At 44.9% G+C, this 19,357-nt stretch overlaps 2 protein-coding genes across 2 annotated transcripts in view; both read right to left on the minus strand.

Annotated features, from left to right (window-relative positions):
• The window catches only part of si:dkey-225n22.4 (collagen alpha-1(XXI) chain), a 69,965-nt gene extending 59,305 nt beyond the window's left edge, over positions 1-10,660 (minus strand). Inside the window, exons 1-5 of the mRNA XM_048265658.1 lie at positions 10,606-10,660; positions 5,575-5,685; positions 4,363-4,923; positions 3,201-3,366; positions 2,301-2,526 (exon numbers count right to left, since the gene is read on the minus strand). Of these exons, the coding sequence (XP_048121615.1) occupies positions 2,301-2,526; positions 3,201-3,366; positions 4,363-4,923; positions 5,575-5,656 (1,035 nt within the window). The 5' untranslated portion in view covers positions 5,657-5,685; positions 10,606-10,660. The remainder of the gene's footprint in view (positions 1-2,300; positions 2,527-3,200; positions 3,367-4,362; positions 4,924-5,574; positions 5,686-10,605) is intronic.
• A 3,965-nt stretch (positions 10,661-14,625) lies between these two features.
• Positions 14,626-19,321, minus strand: LOC125309563 (zinc finger protein 90-like). Its single transcript, XM_048266578.1, has 4 exons — positions 18,947-19,321; positions 18,523-18,605; positions 18,344-18,428; positions 14,626-15,965 (listed from the first exon to the last, which is right to left on the minus strand). The coding sequence occupies exons 1-4, from the start codon at positions 19,257-19,259 to the stop codon at positions 15,181-15,183; spliced, it is 1,266 nt and encodes a 421-aa protein (XP_048122535.1). The 5' UTR covers positions 19,260-19,321; the 3' UTR covers positions 14,626-15,180.
• Positions 19,322-19,357: the final 36 nt, after the last annotated feature.

Raw genomic sequence — 19,357 nt, forward strand, 5'->3', positions numbered from 1 at the left:
ACTGCATGCATTTTTTTAGTCCACAATGACAATAAGCACTGTGTGTGTGTGTGTGTGTGTGTGTGTGTGTGTGTGTGTGTGTGTGTGTGTGTGTGTGTGTGACTGTGACTGGGGCTTTGATCTTATAATGTCAGCCCAGACCATTTCATTACCTCTCAATCAAATCAGTGAGTGGGGCTAGTTTTAGGCACCCTAGCGCCTGGGCACACAGGCAGAATGTTACTTACACACACACACACACACACACACACACACACACACACACACACACACACACACACACACACAGGCAGGATGCTACTTATGACGGGGCAGTCATGCCACAAGTTGGCTGCTACCAGAGTCATGTTGCAGTCTCTGCCAAGTGACTCCAGAACAGAGCTGTGTTTCTCTGCAGGGCACAAACAGCACAACAGAGGACGACACACACACACACACACACACACACACACACACAGAGGACGACGGAAAAACTCTGAAGACTGATTTCCTCATGGCCCCTGGCTCTCAGCTTCACAGAGGATTACACACACACACAGAGTGCACACACACACACACACATATGCATGCATACACACACACACACACACACACACACAAACACACACACACACACACACACACACACACACACACAAACACACACACACACGCACGCACACACACATTGGATACACAAACACACCCATCAGACATGTGAGTCTGTGGGTAGACGAAGGAGCCACTCTCCACTCTGAGTAGCACCAGATGGGATGCGTCCAGTTCATCATGAATGGACAGATGAATGTTGATGGAAAAAGAGAGGGAAAAAAACAAGGCGGGCCTAAACGGATGCTCCTGCTACCGTGGAAACAGTGCGACCTGCGCCAGGCTGGCATTCCTTGCCTGGCAGTGCTGTCCATGAGCACAGAGAGAAAAATGACACAAACATTTTCTCTTGGGAAAGGCTACTTCATACACTACTGCTCACATCTGACAGAGAGAGAGAGCATATATGTGTGTGTGTGAGTGTGCATGTGAGTGTGCGTGTACATGTACGTTTGTGTGTGCGTGTGTGTGTGTGTGTGTGTGCATGTGTGCGTGTGTGTGTGTGTCTGAAGAGCTTAGCTGATTGCAGCCTTACCATCTTATCGAGATCTATGGAGACAAAAAAAACACCTACACTGACTAAAAAAAGAAAAGGTTGGGTGTCAACTCTAGTCTATTCTTAGTTGTTTTGAATACAACATATCGTGAGGTGTTTTTGATGACAGTAGATTTAAGACGGCAGACTCCCTGTAGACTCGCCCTCCTTGTGGGACTGTTATTACATCGGCCACGTGTTAAGCTGTCAGCTGTAGAGACATTAACGGCCTGTCCACTGCTAAATAATTGCTTGGACACTCCTTAGTAACGTCTCATTTTATGGTCTTTTGTGCTAATAATTTCATGCATTACAACAGGCCTTGCAATTGTGTAATTCTGTTGACAAAATGAAAACATGCCCTCACAGCCCCTTCCATGTTTCACTTCAGGCTATTTTCCCAGCATGCCCCCAAAAATGTAAGCAACGATCAAAAAGCTAGAGGCAGATAAAACAATAGCAGTATTATATATGGGCCAGTGAATTTAAAACATTTTGTTGGAGGCAACAGATCAACTCATAGTATCCGCTCCGTGTGGTGGTCTTATATAATACATTTGTTATTTTGCCCCCCCCCCCCCATCCAAACATGGTTGATACTCAGTGGATCATTTCATTAGAGCATGCTTGTTGCACAGTTCTTTATTATGTGTTTATTGAGGCCTAGGCTGTGAACCAGCTTTCGATGGGGTGTGAGGCTGTAAAATAGGTTACAAGACTCTATTATTGTCCAGTAAACAGTTAGTCAGAAGTGCTACAAATGTGCTGTAATCCCACTTAGCGCTTTAGAAAGGACGCCCTTAAAACACAGACACTGTTGAGAAGTAGCCTAGAGCACCAAGAACACTGATGGTGAGTGAGGTTAGTGCTTAACTATGCTGACATGACAACACCCCAAGCAAATGCAGGCAGATTGTTTGAAGTATTTTTGAGAATCAATCCTTCAGAGATTTGAATGTGAACTGGGGATTGAGATTTGACTGTTTGTGAGTTACTCTGAGTTCATGTCTCTTTAAAGCTTCTTTTTGTGGCTTTTTGCCTTAATGTAAAAAAGAGAGTTGAGAGTGACAAGGAAACGAGTGGGAGGGATGGATGTGGATGGCCAATGACCACTGTGGGCACTAGGACCCTGTGAGCACTTTGTGGTCAGGATGCCGAGCAGTAGGGTTTCACCAACCTCAACCCCTGGAGCGTTGAAGGTGATCTTCTGTTGACCGTTGGCCAGGTCGGTGGTGGTGAAGGTGACAGACTTGTCGGCGCCGTTTAGGGTGACTGCAGCCTGAGTGGCCTTGTCCTTGGACAGCACCCTCCAGAGGTCGAACTTCTCCTTGCGCAGGGATGCACGCAGACGAATGGTCGCCACAAACACGTAGGAAGGGGGCAGTCCCTCTGGGAAGATCTCCCTTTATGACCGGAATATCAAAGGCAATCAACCATGGACCAGCTGTAACGTTACGGTATGTGTGTTGTGCTACCACGGAGACCAGCTGTAACGTTACGGTATGTGTGTTGTGCTACCACGGAGACCAGCTGTAACGTTACGGTATGTGTGTTGTGCTACCACGGAGACCAGCTGTAACGTTACGGTATGTGTGTTGTGCTACCAAGGAGACCAGCTGTAACGTTACAGTACGTGTGTTGTGCTCCCATGGAGACCAGCTGTAACGTTATAGTATGTGTGTTGTGCTACACGTGTCCTAATTGCCTGCCACACAAACAAGTAACAGTGACAAAATGAGTTTGAATACTTACTTAGAACGTCCTAATTGGATATGATGTCACACAGATTTTGAGCAGAACTTTTGTCGCTCAGATTGAAACAAGCATTTAAAATCACACTCCTTCTATGGTATTAACTGATTTATTTAAAATCACACTCCTTCTGTGTATTAACTGATTTTATTTTAGTTTATTGTTAAAAACTTTATTGTGGTAAATAGTATTACATTGTGTCAATCTTCAAAGCCTTGATAAAGTCAACCAAATAGTCTTTGTGTAGTTTTTCAGTGCTGCTGGACTAATGTTGTCTATCTCTGGCTGATTTATCTCTAATGTTGTCTGTCTCTGGCTGACTCACCTGGTGTTCTCTGTGATGTCATCCCCTTTGTCCAGGTGGTAGGCTGCTTCCGACGCCAGGGAGCCCGGGATCTTCCTGGCCTTCAGGTGGATGTTCATCCCCACCAGCAGCTCGAAGCCCTTCTCATCACGGGAGGCCACAGGGATACGGGTCGGGCACACCGACTCTTCATGGAGACACAAATCACAAGTCACACGTGTTCATCCCCCAAACACATGCACTGTATCTTGCACATGTTTTGAAGAGCTGAAAAGAGATGTTGTTATCAGGCACATAACATCAGCCAAATAACAGCCCAAATCAAGCCAGAAGTTCTCGTAGATACGATTCATCTAATCCTTTCACACTGTTTGTTTCATTGGCCTCCGAGCACAACGTGTCACAGTACAGGATGCTGGGCGACTTTCACCACATGAGACCCCTTCTGATATATTAGCCTGTGGCTAGTCTTTGGCTACAGCCAAGGCTTCCACTCGCGCGCCCCGCCGCACTGTGGTTAGCCGTTAGCGTACAGCAACACATGTTTCCTCATGTGTGTCTGCCACTCTCGGCACCACCCAGCTGTGGCCTCACGCCGAGGCTTTGGCAGGACGTGAAGGAAGCCGAGTCCAGCAGCAGCCTCCAGTCCCACGTGCCTTTATTTATGTAGTTCTCTTCTTGAAAAGGAGCTTTTTTAAAGAGGCAGCCCCAACACGACACCCACCTCTGGGCTTGCGTGAGAGATCTGGAGTTATTGGGTGGTTAGTGCCAGACCAGTGCAACTGGAAATGAGATGTGTTATGTTTATGGCGGAGTTTACTTTACTACTGGAGTTAAATGCCACGCATATATATATCAGGAAGGAGTAAACTGCACTCACTCACGCTATCATCTTAATGAAAATGTTAGCTCAATAGATTACATTACTGTGTTACTGTGTGTATGTGTGTGTGTGTGTGTGGGGGGGGGGGGGGGTGAGTGTGTAAGATAATAGTAGGGAGTAAATGCTGTATACGACTTAGGAAATCTAGGAAAACACAAATGCTATTCGCATGACACAAAGATACACATACTCTATACACACATGTACACACACAGACCTCTATGAACCTTATCAGACCTCTACAAACCTCTATATCTGACCTCTATGAGTCATATCTGACCTCTATGAGCCATATCTGACCTTCACAAAGCTTCTGCTGCATGGAGTCTCGGATGCGGTCGATGGTGGTGTAGTCCTCAGCGTAGAGCACGTAGTCTGTGGACGGCTTGTTGGCAATGGCCACCAGCTCGGACGTGGTGGTCTCGTCGCCCACGCCGACGGCAAAGAGGATGACGTTTTGCGCCCGCGCCTCCACACTGGCGTCCACCACGTCGTCCTGTGACTTGCCGTCCGTCACCACTACGGCGATGCGGTTCTTGACGGCCTCAGAGCGTGTGGAGGTGGGGAAGACGTGGTCGATGGCGAACTTGATGGCGCGTCCGGTCTGCGTGTTGCCACCGAGGTAGCCGACGTCCCGGATGGCGGTGACGAGCTCCGCCGCGCTCTGGTGCTGGCCCAGCGAGATCTCCAGCCGCGGCGTGTCGCTGTACTGCACCACGGCCACCTGTGTGTAGAGCGGACCCACGTCGAAGCCGCTTGTGATGTTCACCAGCCAACGCTTGGCCGTCTCGAAGTCCGTGGTGCCGACACTCCACGAGCCGTCAAGGATGTACACCAGGTCATTGACTGCAGTACTACAGCCTGAAACACCAGCCAAAAGAATTTCATTCCATTTTGATATACAACTCCTGATTAAATGTTATAATATAACGTTTTACATCAGACCTCACAAACCTGGACATCTACAGATTTTTTAATAAAAGCATTCAAGTGTATTCTTATCTTACAAAATCCCAAGTGATAGGGGGCAGCCGTGGCCTACTGGTTAGCACTTCGGACTTGTAACCGGAGGGTTGCCGATTCGAACCCCGACCAGTAGGCACGGCTGAAGTGCCCTTGAGCAAGGCACCTAACCCCTCACTGCTCCCCGAGCGCCGCTGTTGAAGCAGGCAGCTCACTGCGCCGGGATTAGTGTGTGCTTCACCTCACTGTGTGTACACTGTGTGCTGTGTGTTTCACTAATTCACGGATTGAGATAAATGCAGAGACCAAATTTCCCTCACGGGATCAAAAGAGTATATATACTTATTGCCATTATAAAGCTACTGACATTTAGCCATTAAACAATCCAAATAAAGCAGGTTGAGGCACCATCATACGCTACATACGCTACGCTACAAGCTGCCAGGACCAATGCATACCATTAGATGTATATTGTTATATGTATATCATTGCAACAGAGTGCATTTGTTGTGCTTCGTTGCAACAGAAACAGAGAATTGAAGTACTGACCCGCTCTGATGTCCTCCTCCTCGATCGCCCGCAGACACGTCAAGGACAGCAGCGTGGTCAGTGCCTTCAGCGTCCACAGCATCCTGGAGTTTTTGCGTTTTCTGTGGCTGTCTAGAGATAAATCACAAATTACGTCACGTCTGATTTGAGTCGCACCTTTACGGCCCTCGTAACTTTTCCTTGTAACAGCGTAGTCTGTGAGTCACTGTATGATGGGAGTATTGTGGTGCAGGCAGCGGTGAGCGGAGAGCAGGTGGATTGTCAGTATGTGGCCGTGAGCCAGAGGAACGTTCGTTTGAGGGATTAGGCCAACTCTGTTGTTTTTGCAAACCCTGTCCACGTAACACTTTCCAGGTTAAATCATACAAAATGTCAGCTGGACCTTGGGGCACAGGGGTGGACGTTCACGACATATCAAATGGATTTAATTTGACCTGTTGACGCATCGATTGCCACGGTTTCCACAAAGGGCTCATTCTCTGGACAGCGGAGGTGCGGCCGACCCAGGCACGCTCACGCCAAGCGGAACGCTTCTCAAGTGATCCCGCCTGGACTGTCTGGCGTGTAACTTCCTTTCAGGAGACATGTGCGTCAGGCCTGAATATAATATACATAAAAACGACATGAATAAAATTGCATGTGACAGAATATTGCTTCTGTCGCCCTTGGAGGGATAAAAAAGGAGGCTCTTTCAGTTTGCAAGACCCAACAATCCACTTTTATTCAACCTTGTAAAAAGTGTTCTCTGTGAGAGGGACGCTTTGCGACGTACCATAACACCGTGTGGTCTTGTTTTTTTGCCATGCTTCAGTGGAATCTACGAGTTTTCATATAGCCAAAAAACATCGCCTTCCTGACCACAAGCTGCAGCCAAGGAAAATAACAATGTAAGCAGAAAGCTAGAGGGCACAACACTAAAATAAACATGCCATGTTGCTGTGCGTTGGCCAATAGAGTGTGGAGCAGGGCAGAACATCACAGACACATGTCGTTTTGTGCGTGTTTGTGAGTGTGTTTGTGTGTGTGTATGCATGTTTGTGTCTGTGTGTATGTGTGTGTGTGTGTGCATGTTTGTGTGTGTGTTTGTATGTGTGTTTGTGTGTGTGTGTGCATGTTTGTTTGTGTGTGTGTGTGTGTTTGTATGTGTGTGTGTGTGGGTGGATGTGTGTACATAATCCTGTGTACATCTGTCTATACTGTGTGCCTGCTTCCTGTGCATACATGTGCTAATATCCTACACCCTGATGACAGTCACTTGCTCATTGTGGTTCTAGTTTTTCCAGATCTGTTCAACCAACACAGTGGGTTTCCTCACTTCCTGAACAGTTTGTAAGTGATACAGTGTTACAATATATAATATAACATATATAGTATAGAGTAGAATGGGACCCACCTATAAACTGTAAACTTTGCATTTGTGTTCTGTGTGGCATCACAACATAAATAAACTACGCCTCATCCTGGTCTTGCACCTTCCCCATAGAACAGCCGGTAGTGGCAGTGTGTTACAGCCATCAATCACCTCACAAGGAGCAGGTCTCGTAAAGAGAGCTAGTAAATGGCTACGGGCGTACACAGAGGAGGTCAGGAGGACCAATCCTGGCCATGGGAACTCAGTGATCACCTTCATCACCAGCTGACATGACACCCTTAAGAGCCTCCCAGAACTACCTAGTGACTGCATTTGAACAACCATTTTATAAATTAAAAACATTCAAACTGATATTTGACCATGTGTAAAAGTGAGCACATACCGTTGTTAGAACATGTGTATTAAAGAACTTTGCATTGTTAGGATGAAAAAGTGAGCAGTATATCAACAAACACACTAATATACCATATCATGCAGCGTAATATGCCAGCAAACTAAATTACTTTGACATGTCTCGCTTGCGGCACAAGACTGATAGGCTGTACCATACACATTTCACATATAAGAGACAATACACTGAAGAATGCATCACATCAAACATGCTGCATGGTTGGTGGTGCCATTATGCACTCGGTTGGATCAAAAAGAGATCCATCCACCCCACCTATCTGTGGCCATCCTCCCTGTTCTGTTCTATTTCTGAACAGACCATCTCACAGCTTAATCTAACACTGCCCTCGTCCCCAGCGTTCTGGTCTAGGCTGGTCAAACACTGCCCCCATCCCCAGCGTTCTGGTCTAGGCTGGACCTCCATGGTTCTGACTGGAGAGGAGGTGTTTGCTTGTCTTGTGTGTCCACATGGTGGGACCTCCTAGCCCAGTCTGAGGCCACTAATGAGTTCCTCCATCGGGAGTGGGGTTGGTGGGGAGCACAGCACCCTCTAAAACATTTCTCACCAGATGTTTTGTGGTATAATAGTGTCTTTCATGTTTTCAGGGGATTTGGACTGTTTCCTTTCTACTTTTTTTGCAATCTATCCAAAATCCTTTTTTTTTTCATGTCTAACTGCAACGATTTATGGTTATCATGTCTCAGAATGGATGTCCACGTGTTATTATATATTATGCAGGCAACACAGACAGATTAATCTTACACTTAATGTAAACTGAGGGAAAATAATCTACACAGAAAGCACTGAGCATTATGCGATGGAATTTGGTCACCTAGCTGAATCTATGCCACAGTAGACCTGGAACTGAATGGCTTTAAGAAACTGGGCCGTTTGGAAGGCCTATAAAACATATCAAAGAGGCACTGAGACATGCAGACACACACAAACCATCATTGTGAAACAAATTGGCCTGGAATTGTCCGAAATGGCCACATCCCTACTAAGAAATGTGCTGTTCTATTATTTAGAACAAAAACACGTATTTCCATCAATCCCATTAACAATGTATGGAGCCGTTCCTTGTTGTGTTCTTGGTCTGCCCTGCCCAGCACATCTCTCCAGGGTGGTTCTGCTCCGAATTGGATTGCTAATTACATGGGCAATTTACAGCACCTCAGCGCTGGGCTGTGAACCTGAAACCCCCGGCGTCAGGGCTGAGGCGAGGCTCGATAGCCTCGCAGCTCAATTAGCATCCGTCACTTGTTGTTATTAGCATCGCTCAGCTCCAGTGAACTCAGTTCACGCCGCTTAATGCAGCTCAGCCCAAACACTCCAGCGCGCGTCAGCGGCGAGGGGAACGAGGTGAACAGGAGCTGAGCGCCACTCATTGTCAAGTTATTTGAGCGATTAATTTATTGATTCAGAGTAAGGTTGTGATCAGTATACTAAAGCAGTCAACTTATTTCTTCAAGGCCATAAAGTGACACAATAAACACTGGACCATGACATTGACCATTTGAAGGCATGTGTACTAAGGCCTTTTGTAAAGAGTGTCGATTAACTGTGGTAGGACACATTTTTCCACATTCTTCATACAGGCACAGAATACCACAACAGAGTAAATCTATTTGCTGGTCTGAAAGTTTCACAATACCCTCAGCATTATTGTCAACCATGTTCTCTGGCAATTCAGAGTCCCTGGGGAGGACAAACACAAACTCGATCTAGCCTCCATCTCTAGATGCTGCTCAGAGGAGTGAACATTCCCACACAGGGGGTTTCCCTGGAAACATCATCGCCATGTGGAGCGGCAGCAGGGGACCAGAGATGTATGAAAACTATGAACAAGAACAGACACGTGCCAACATATTTAATGTTGACAAAAGTCATTCGTTACACAACCAAAGAAACAAACTGCTGCTGGATTCTGGCAAGAATGTAAACACAAGGCATCTCACACTGCCGTCTTTATGAAATAAACGTCTCCCTTTTTTGCATATAGATAGATAGATAGATAGATACTTTATTGATCCCCATGGGGAAATATGTGTATATATGTGTGTGTGTGTGTGTGTGTGAGAGAGAGAGAGTGTGAGAGAGAGGGGAGAGAGAAAGAGAGAGGGGGAGAGAGAAAGAGGGGAAGAAAGGGAGAGGGGGTGAGAGAGAGAGATGGAGCCATGCCATATCTACACCAGATCTGTGCCACATCCAGCTGAGAGACAGATGTGTCCTAGGGAAGCAGCGGCCGAACGCCAGCACACGATATCCTGCAGCAGAGTCCACTCCTCGTGCCACACAAGGACAAGCACTAAGCTGTTACAGTAGCCTTCACTCAGTAAATTACAGCTCTCCATTCTGGTCACTGGACTGCCAGGAAACAGTCTTTTGTTGCCTGCGACACATTCTGAGAATGCTGGCTATGCTACTCAGACTTTGATCAATTCAACCACTGTAGTGTCAACAGTAGCCTATCAAACAAATGAAGATGAAAGTGTGATAATGTCTCAATTCAGCCTATCAACGCATTAGTGTTTGTCTTGAAACGTTTTCAAGTGGTACTTTTTTGACCCTAAACCACAACAAAAGCCTGCCTTGGATCGAGGATAACTGTGCATCATATGAGAGTGACAAACATGTTTTAGTTGGTACATTCACGTTATATCATTTAGATGAAGACTCAATAACTAAATGGAAAGGAAACCATTCTGAATTTTGAGACTGGTAAGTCACTGCTAGTACATTTCTTCATTAATCTGGCAGAGTAAGAGTTTTAAAGGGAGGCTGTTTTTTTTTAAATAAATACAATTATTTATTTATTATCATTACTAACAAATGCGCACGTGCGTAACGAACAGGTGTGTATACGTTCCATCTGTCCAGACGGCAGGCGGAGGTTTGGCTACATCACATATAGCCTACAACACTCGTCAGACTTTATCATGTTCTTGCAATAATGACCTTAAACTTGCTCAACTCTCTTAAGAAGCGAGTATTTCCCATTTAATCAACATATCGATGCATTTATGTACCACTGCTTAGGCTAACGTACTATTTCCGAAAGATATAGCCTACCAACTAAGTTCTATCACAATTTTAAAACAGTCTACTTAATTTCACCTGTTGTACATGCATTCACATTTTGATGTTAAAAATGACACTGAGGGAAAGTTTTCACAACTTATCTATATAATAGCCACACAATTAGAATACGATTCCAACGCAGGTCCATGATTAACATGAACCTTGTAATGACATTTTCAAATCTTACCTTTATTCAAAATTCCAAATGAGAAGTGAAGTTGCTGCCACTAGAGGGAGTATACATGCTGGTAGTGAGCTCAACTTTCACTCTGCAAGGATTTATACTGTACCGATTCGTGACGTAGCCGCGGAACCGCATGTTGGTTTCCACCTGTGGAATACTTGGACGCCCCTGGATAATGAGGACCGGGACATATCATGATATTTTTTATGTATTATTATTATTATTTTTTTTTTTGAACACACGCACACACTCACACACACCCACAAAGCACACTATGTACGTCATAAGCATTACAGAATAAACTCGCAATTAAGCTGTCATTTATCCTTAAACTTGACACAATGTCATAGCAGGATATCCACATTTAAAACTGCTCGACATTTCAGTAATCAAAATAGAACACTGAGGTCTACTTAGTTTTGTGGTAGATCAAATCAGCTTCAGCTGGTTGTTTGTTTTCTCATTATGTGAACCAGACCCCATCTTTATTTTATGAAGCCAATGTTTATGGAAAACGAGGCTTTCTGCAGGTTGTGTATTGTCATATTCTTGCTTCAATCAGAATGTTACCATGCTAACCCCTGATTAGAGCATGAGTGTTTCAAATGGGGCAATTCCTTACCAATAAAGCCTGTCCTGTATAATTTATCACCTGGTGGTGTTGTTCGTCTGTAAAACTACCACATCATTTAGATTTATCTTTGCCACGAAGCAGAAAAGTAAAGATTCCACACACAGCAAATCTTCACAGATTCATAAGCTACCACCAGGTTTCCATTGTGATGAATAGTCTCTGCTTTTCAATGCAAATCAATTTCCAATGTGAATGTGGATAAACACCCTGAATACCACACCATCTGTCTGTTGACTTTGCCTAGAATATAGATTTATTCATTCAACAGAATTACATTCGATCTAAGGCTTCACCAACATGTGCAAAAATCAATGAAACATTCAGATCATCTGCTGAGGTGTCCTGGCTTGTCATTTTTTTTCCTGCCCTGAGAATGGACACTGCTTCTGCCTTCTGCATCACCCCAAATATTTGATGTGCTTGTTTCCTTTTTGTCCCATGATCCTCGGCGTCACCAGTGGGCCAAGAGCTGAAACATCCGTCAGCCTGAGCCTCCACACCCACATGCGCATTGCCCAGCTGCTACAAACCCCAAATTAACCCGTCTATTTTGGACACAACCTACCACAAGAAAATGTCCAAACTCTACGGAGGCTTTCACTGTGTGGAGTGGACCGATCACAAACCGGCTTGCTAACGTGCGTCAGAACATTATGTGGCCAAGTCGACATGTAGAGACATGGAAAACAGGTCTTGTCGCTTCAGGTTAGCAGGGTTAATGCATGTCAGTGGTTTCTTCTAGTCTGTTGCACTTTAACCAGCACTCAAGTTATTTTTCAATAAAATTAGCATGTAATTATTGTGTATTTTTATATAGGTTTTGAGAGGACACTGAGATGATTTTGTGTGTCTGTGTGTGTGTGAGAGAGAGAGAGATTCTCAGGGGGTGTTAGGGGGTTTGCAGTATGCAAGAAAGATGCATTGCTGACATAATTTACAGAAATGAGACATTAAATATTAAAGATAAAAGTACCTGCCAAGTTTTAATAATTGTACAAATACAACATGTTTATAGTAAAGTCATTAATCATCTACCCACAATTTTACCCCACAATCTCTAGCTAAGACATCTTAGAGTAACCTCATTGGCGGTCATGATAAAGAGTTCTACAACACCCTCTACAGGACGATGTTGAAATTAGAAATACTTAATAACTTCTACAAACACAATTTCACCAATACTTCAGACCGAAGCACTTGATGGATGCCTCCAACAGTTTCAAACATATGTTTTATGTTTAATTTGGTGACTTGTCAATACAGAATATACACAAAAATATAAAAAACGAAAAAGAAAAAAAACTCAAAGATACTGAATAAATAACAAAGATTATCTAAGATAGCTTAAAACAAAATGATATCTTCAAGTCTAATAAGAGGGGGTCATTTTTCTTTTAAAGATTGACGGCAACAATGATTATCATACCACGTCACACAGTTTATCATAATTTATCCATTAAGCGGACAAGAAACCCGACAATCAGGCGAATATGATGATTTTTGTGATAAATATAGTGTGAACTACTGTTTGTAGTTTTAGCTCTTTATCTAATAGTGCCGTGATGCATACATACCTTCTACAGGAATGTGTAATATATTTATAACATCTTATAAATCTTACAGTATGATCTACGAAGGCAAAAACATCCAGCAACCAGATACCATAGAGGAAACTCTAAGAAGTGTGTCCCATTTACGCTACTGGCCACATGGGCTTCTTATTTAAATGGTGGGCAAAGTACAAATTGTCTTATGGATGAACTAGGCTACTGTGTACCACATGACACATCAATGTTTGCGCTTAAAGTCTTGCCCATGGTGTTAAATGAGCAAACTGATTTTGCCTAATAATTAAATTAGCTTTGTTAGACTTGAGACTTTGCCCGCCATTCAAATCAGGGGCCATGGAATGATTGTTTTCACTAATAGCCTACAACATTAATATGGTTAGACACAAATGAAAAAAAATGCTGTGATCATACAATTCCAGAGGCTCTAAATAATTAATGAGTTTCATACTAAGTACAGTAATTTCGTATTAGTCGCATTGAGTATGAACCGCAGGACAGTGTTTTATCCAAATAAATGAAAAAATAATCTAAACCATTTATTAACCGCACCCAGGTATTAACCACAGTGGCCAATAGCCCAATGAGTCAGAATCAGATCGCGCTTCAATCAGAAGAAGAATGAAGAAAACAAAGCAGGAAATGACGGTACTTGCCATAGCCACTTAAGTACATGACAATGTACGTCCACACATTAGAATTACAAAATAACAAATGACTAAAAATGTACAGTACCATGACTCAATAAAATCTGACAACATGAGCACAAGCACCTGATGAAAAGGGTGCTAGCCACATTACCCCATCAAAGGGAACCAGATTTATATCCAATACATTTTGCCTACTACATATTATGTATGATCAGTCAAGAAAAGTGTAATGGCGCCTAAAGATCATGATGATACATAAGGCAATGTTGCCAGGCAGCGTTACCCAACATTGCTCAAAAAGTTTCCTCATGCATTACCACCTTGACTCAGGTACGGTATGATAGGTAGGTATTCTCTCCAGGTGAGTTGAACGAGTGAGCCGCTAGAATAAAGGTGAAGGATGTTCTGAGTAGGCAACGTTAATGTTCCCTTTTGCTACAGAGTGCCTTTGGTTAAATCTGTCTGTTAAATGAAAGAAGGAGCTAATGCAGGAGTTGGATGCGCTATTTGAAGAGATGTTTTAATAGGGCAATTTACAAAAACGCATAGGGCTGATTTAGCTGCGCCAAAACGCATGCATGCTAGAAACAGGACCAACGCTACACACAAGTGTGTTGGAAGCGTTTCCATTCAAAGGAGAAAGTGAAGAGATGTTTTAATAGGCAGAGGGGCGCTGGCAGCAGCGTCAGGCCACACAGCAGCAAGCCGCTTAGCGTCAGACACTGCGTTCTGGTGTGCAAAGGCGAAAAGCAGCCACACAGCATGACACACAACAGACACACAACAGACACACAACAGACACACAACAGACACGCCACACAGCCACCACGCAACTGACACACAACAGACACGCCACACAGCCACCACGCAACTGACACACAACAGACACGCCACACAGCCACCAATGCCAACAGAACACACAGCCACCAGATCAAGCATACACAGCACACAACAGACCCACACCAGCATCTGGCCACACCGCCACCACACAGCTGACACACAACAGGCCACACAGCCACCACAGCCGCCACGCAGCTGACACACAACAGACACAAACAGACACACAACAGACCGCCACACAGCCACCACGCAACTGACACACAACAGACACACCACACAGCCACCACGCAACTGACACACAACAGACACACAACAGACACACAACAGACACGCCACACAGCCACCACGCAACAGAAACGCCACACAGCCACCACGCATCAGAAACGCCACACAGCCACCACGCATCAGAAACGCCACACAGCCACCACGCATCAGAAACGCCACACTCACGCCACGCAACAGAAACGCCACACTCACACCACGCAACAGAAACGCCACACAGCCACCACGCATCAGAAACGCCACACTCACGCCACGCAACAGAAACGCCACACTCACGCCACGCAACAGAAACGCCACACAGCCACCACGCATCAGAAACGCCACACTCACGCCACGCATCAGAAACGCCACACACCCGCCACGCAACAGAAACGCCACACAGCCACCACGCAACAGAAACGCCACACAGCCACCACGCATCAGAAACGCCACACAGCCACCACGCATCAGAAACGCCACACTCACGCCACGCAGGCAGTCTCAATCAGCCCTATACACCAAAACTTCACCACACACACATGCATACACACACAGACCACACACACATTGCACCTGAGCCTAACATCAATGTAAACTAGTTCTAAACAGTGATCGATTCCAACTATTATGAACTGAACTGGGCTAGCTTCCTCTTCAGACAAGCACGTTTATGTCGGTTGAAGTTGCTTGGGGCGTTGAATTTCTTCAGACAGAATTTGCAGGTGTACGGTTTGAGTCCTGTGTGGATGTTCTGGTGCACTTTGAGGTTCTCCAGTCGAGAGAACCTCTTTCCACACTGGTTGCACTGATGTGGTGCGTATCCCGTGTGGACCTTCTGGTGAGACTTGAGTGTCTGCTCAGACAAGAGTCTCTTCCCACATATCGGGCAGGTGAATCTCCTCTCCTGGTCTGCTGTGAGAGTCAAAGGTGAGTGCAGCTGATTCCCAGAACCGACGGTCCTTACGTCTAAGGAGACAGCGCCTGACAGACTCACGTTACACGCGCTCACAGGCCCAGGCGGCTTTCTGCTCCTCGGCCACTGCTTGTGCAGATATGCCTGATTCCTCAGCGGAGACACTGACCAGCGGGAGAAGAGTGAACTCCCAAGATCCACGTCCTCCCCCTGCGCCTCGTCTTGATGGTGAGGACCGGCCGCCATGTCGCTCACCCACAGGCTCGTCTGCTGCTGGTCAAGGTAATGGTCTAAACAGCCATGGCCACTGTTCTCGCTTACTTCGTCCTTGTTAGTAGAACTGGAATGGCTATTCTCCGATTCAAATTTAGCTTCACAGTTGCCGTCAGCATGGATGTACGGCCCATGAGGGAGCCACTGCGGTCCTGCCCGCGGAGACAGCGATGTGCTCATGTCCAGAGTGGGATCCGGCAGCGCGATATCTGACCCGGTCACTCCTGAAGAGGAGGAATTAAGATGACATTAGATCAAATTCAATTTAAAAAATAAACTAGTTCTTTCATATGCTATGATTTCATCTATCTTTTCATTACATTACATTACATTACATTTAGCAGACACTTCTTGACCAAAGTGACTTACATATGTCAGCTATATTACAAGGGATCACATTGTCCCCAGAGCAACTTGGGGTTAAGTGCCTTGCTCAAGGACACAACGGTGGAAGCCGGGAATTGAACCGACAACTTTCAGGCTACTGCACGCTAGCCCAGCTCCTTAACCACTACACTACCACCACCCTACAGGCTACTGCACGCTAGCCCAGTTCCTTAACCACTACACTACCACCACCCTACAGGCTACTGCACGCTAGCCCAGTTCCTTAACCACTACACTACCACCACCCTACAGGCTACTGCACGCTAGCCCAGTTCCTTAACCACTATACTACCACCACCCTACAGGCTACTGCACGCTAGCCCAGCTCCTTAACCACTACACTACCACCACCCCACATGCTACTGCATCGCCAGCCCAGTTCCTTAACCACTACACTACCACCACCCTACATGCTACTGCACGCTAGCCCAGTTCCTTAACCACTACACTACCACCACCCTACAGGCTACTGCACGCTAGTCCAGTTCCTTAACCACTACACTACCACCACCCTACAGGCTACTGCACGCTAGCCCAGTTCCTTAAACACTACTCTACCACCGCCCCCGCCTCGCACAGCATGCAGGCTATTCTGGTTCTTGGATGAAACTTGGTTGTATGTGGTTCGGTCAGTGAGAGCTGAATGTAGGATGTTGATGTGAGAGAGATTCATATGAATGTGTGTGTATGATCAAGGTGGTATGTGTATGATGGTCATGTATGTATGATGAAGGTGATGTGTGTATGATGATGGTGATGTGTGTATGATGAAGGTCATGTGTGTATGGTAAAGGGCGTGTGTATGATGAAGATGCTGTGTGCATGATGAAGGTGATGTGTGTATGATGCAGGTGATGTGTGTATGATCAAGGTGGTACGTGTATGATGAAGGTGGTGTGTGCATGATGAAGGTGATGTGTGTATGATGATAGTGATGTGTGTATGATGAAGATGATGTGTGTATGATGAAGGTCATGTGTGTATGATGCAGGTGATGTGTGTATGATCAAGGTGGTATGTGTATGATGAAGGTGGTGTGTGCATGATGAAGGTGATGTGTGTATGATGAAGGTGATGTGTGTATGATGAAGATGATGTGTGTATGATGAAGGTCATGTGTGTATGGTAAAGGGCGTGTGTATGATGACAATGCTGTGTGTGTGAAGGTGATGTGTGTATGACAAAGGTGATGTGTGTATGATGAAGGTGGTGTGTGTATGATGAAGGTCATGTGTGTATGGTAAAGTGCGTGTGTATGATGAAGATGATGTGTGTATGGTAAAGTGCGTGTGTATGATGAAGATGATGTGTGTATGATGAAGATGATGTGTGTATGGTAAAGGGCGTGTGTATGATGAAGGTGATGTGTGTGTGATGAAGGTGATGTGTGTATGGTAAAGGGCGTGTGTATGATGAAGGTGATGTGTGTGTGATGAAGGTGATGTGTGTATGGTAAAGAGCGTGTGTATGATGAAGGTGATTTGTGTATGATGAAGGTCATGTGTGTATGATGAAGATAGATGATGTGTGTATGATGAAGGTGATGTGTGTGTGATGAAGGTGATGTGTGTATGATGAAGGTGATGTGTGTATGGTAAAGAGCGTGTGTATGATGAAGGTGATTTGTGTATGATGAAGGTCATGTGTGTATGATGAAGATAGATGATGTGTGTATGATGAAGGTGATGTGTGTGTGATGAAGGTGATGTGTGTATGATGAAGGTGATGTGTGTATGATGAAGATGATGTGTGTATGATGAAGGTCATGTGTGTATGGTAAAGGGCGTGTGTATGATGAAGATGATGTGTGTATGATGAAGATGATGTGTGTATGATGAAGATGATGTGTGTATGGTAAAGGTTGTGTGTATGATGAAGGTGATGTGTGTGTGATGAAGGTGATGTGTGTATGATGAAGGTGATGTGTGTGTGATGAAGGTCATTTGTGTATGATGAAGGTCATGTGTGTATGGTAAAGGGCGTGTGTATGATGAAGGTGATGTGTGTGTGATGAAGGCGATGTATGTATGATGAAGATGATGTGTGTATGATGAAGATGATGTGTGTATGATGAAGGTGATGTGTGTATGATGAAGGTGATGTGTGTATGATGAAGGTGATGTGTGTGTGTGATGAAGATGATATGTGTGTGATGAAGGTGGTGTGTGTATGATGAAGGTGATCAGATGAAATCAAACATGCTGCTGTTCTTTACCTTCCTGTCCATCGTCCCCGTCTGTCTGAAAGTCAGATTCTTCCACAACTTCCTGTTTGATGGACAACAACTCTATCTTTGTACCCTGAGGAGGAAATCACAAGATCAAGCTAACTTGGGGGGGATGTTTTCAAAATATGTGTGTGTGCGTGCGTGCGTGTGTGTGTGTAATGCCATACCATTTCTTTATTGCCATGTTTGGAGTGTTCATTGTTAGCACCCATGTCCCACTGGCTGCACTGCGGTGTGGTTTGCTGAGCTCCTGACAACCAGAAAAAGGAAATAAACGTTATGACAGTGTGTAAACGTTTTTCAAATGTCCATCTTGCATCCTTACATGCCATAGAGCGTATCATAGGTGTAATATGTCTTTGCTATAAAGTATCCACGTCTTTCATTTGTTACAACCCCTTACAATCAGGTTGAAGTGTTAGCTTGTGCGAGTGTGCGACAACTAATAGGCCAAGGTAATACACCACAAAACAGTTCCAGCTGAAATCGGCCTGTCTTTAAGAATTGCAATAACATTATTTTAACCTGGGGTTGCTGTTGTGTTGGGTTGGGTTGGTGGTGGTGGTGATGTCTGATAATATTATGACATACCCGCGTCTGCATTTGTATTTCGTTCATATTCTCCGCGACTGCAACCTCTCTGAGCATCCTCGTCTCTAGAAGTGAACCTATGGACGTCCCCAGAAGAATTGTTACGATGTGGTGTTGAGTGTGATCTTTTTTCGACTTCCTTAGAGTGCTTACATCTGGGACATTCCGCACGTAAAGTAACATTAGCAAATTCATTATCAAATAGCTCGCAGATTTCCGTCACAGCAGCTGCCAACAACTCCTCTAAAAGAGAAGAAATTTTACCCCTAAAGTGTGGGTTAGACGCCGTAATCATTGTGTGCAACATATGCATTCGGCTAAACAAAAATAAGACTGTTGGAATGTTTGTTATTATTATTTCTTCCTGAACGAAGGTTAAGGCACAACCAATTCAGTAGCAGCTAATAATAT

Source organism: Alosa alosa, chromosome 16 (genome assembly GCF_017589495.1).
Source record: "Alosa alosa isolate M-15738 ecotype Scorff River chromosome 16, AALO_Geno_1.1, whole genome shotgun sequence".
Classification (NCBI taxonomy): domain Eukaryota; kingdom Metazoa; phylum Chordata; class Actinopteri; order Clupeiformes; family Clupeidae; genus Alosa; species Alosa alosa.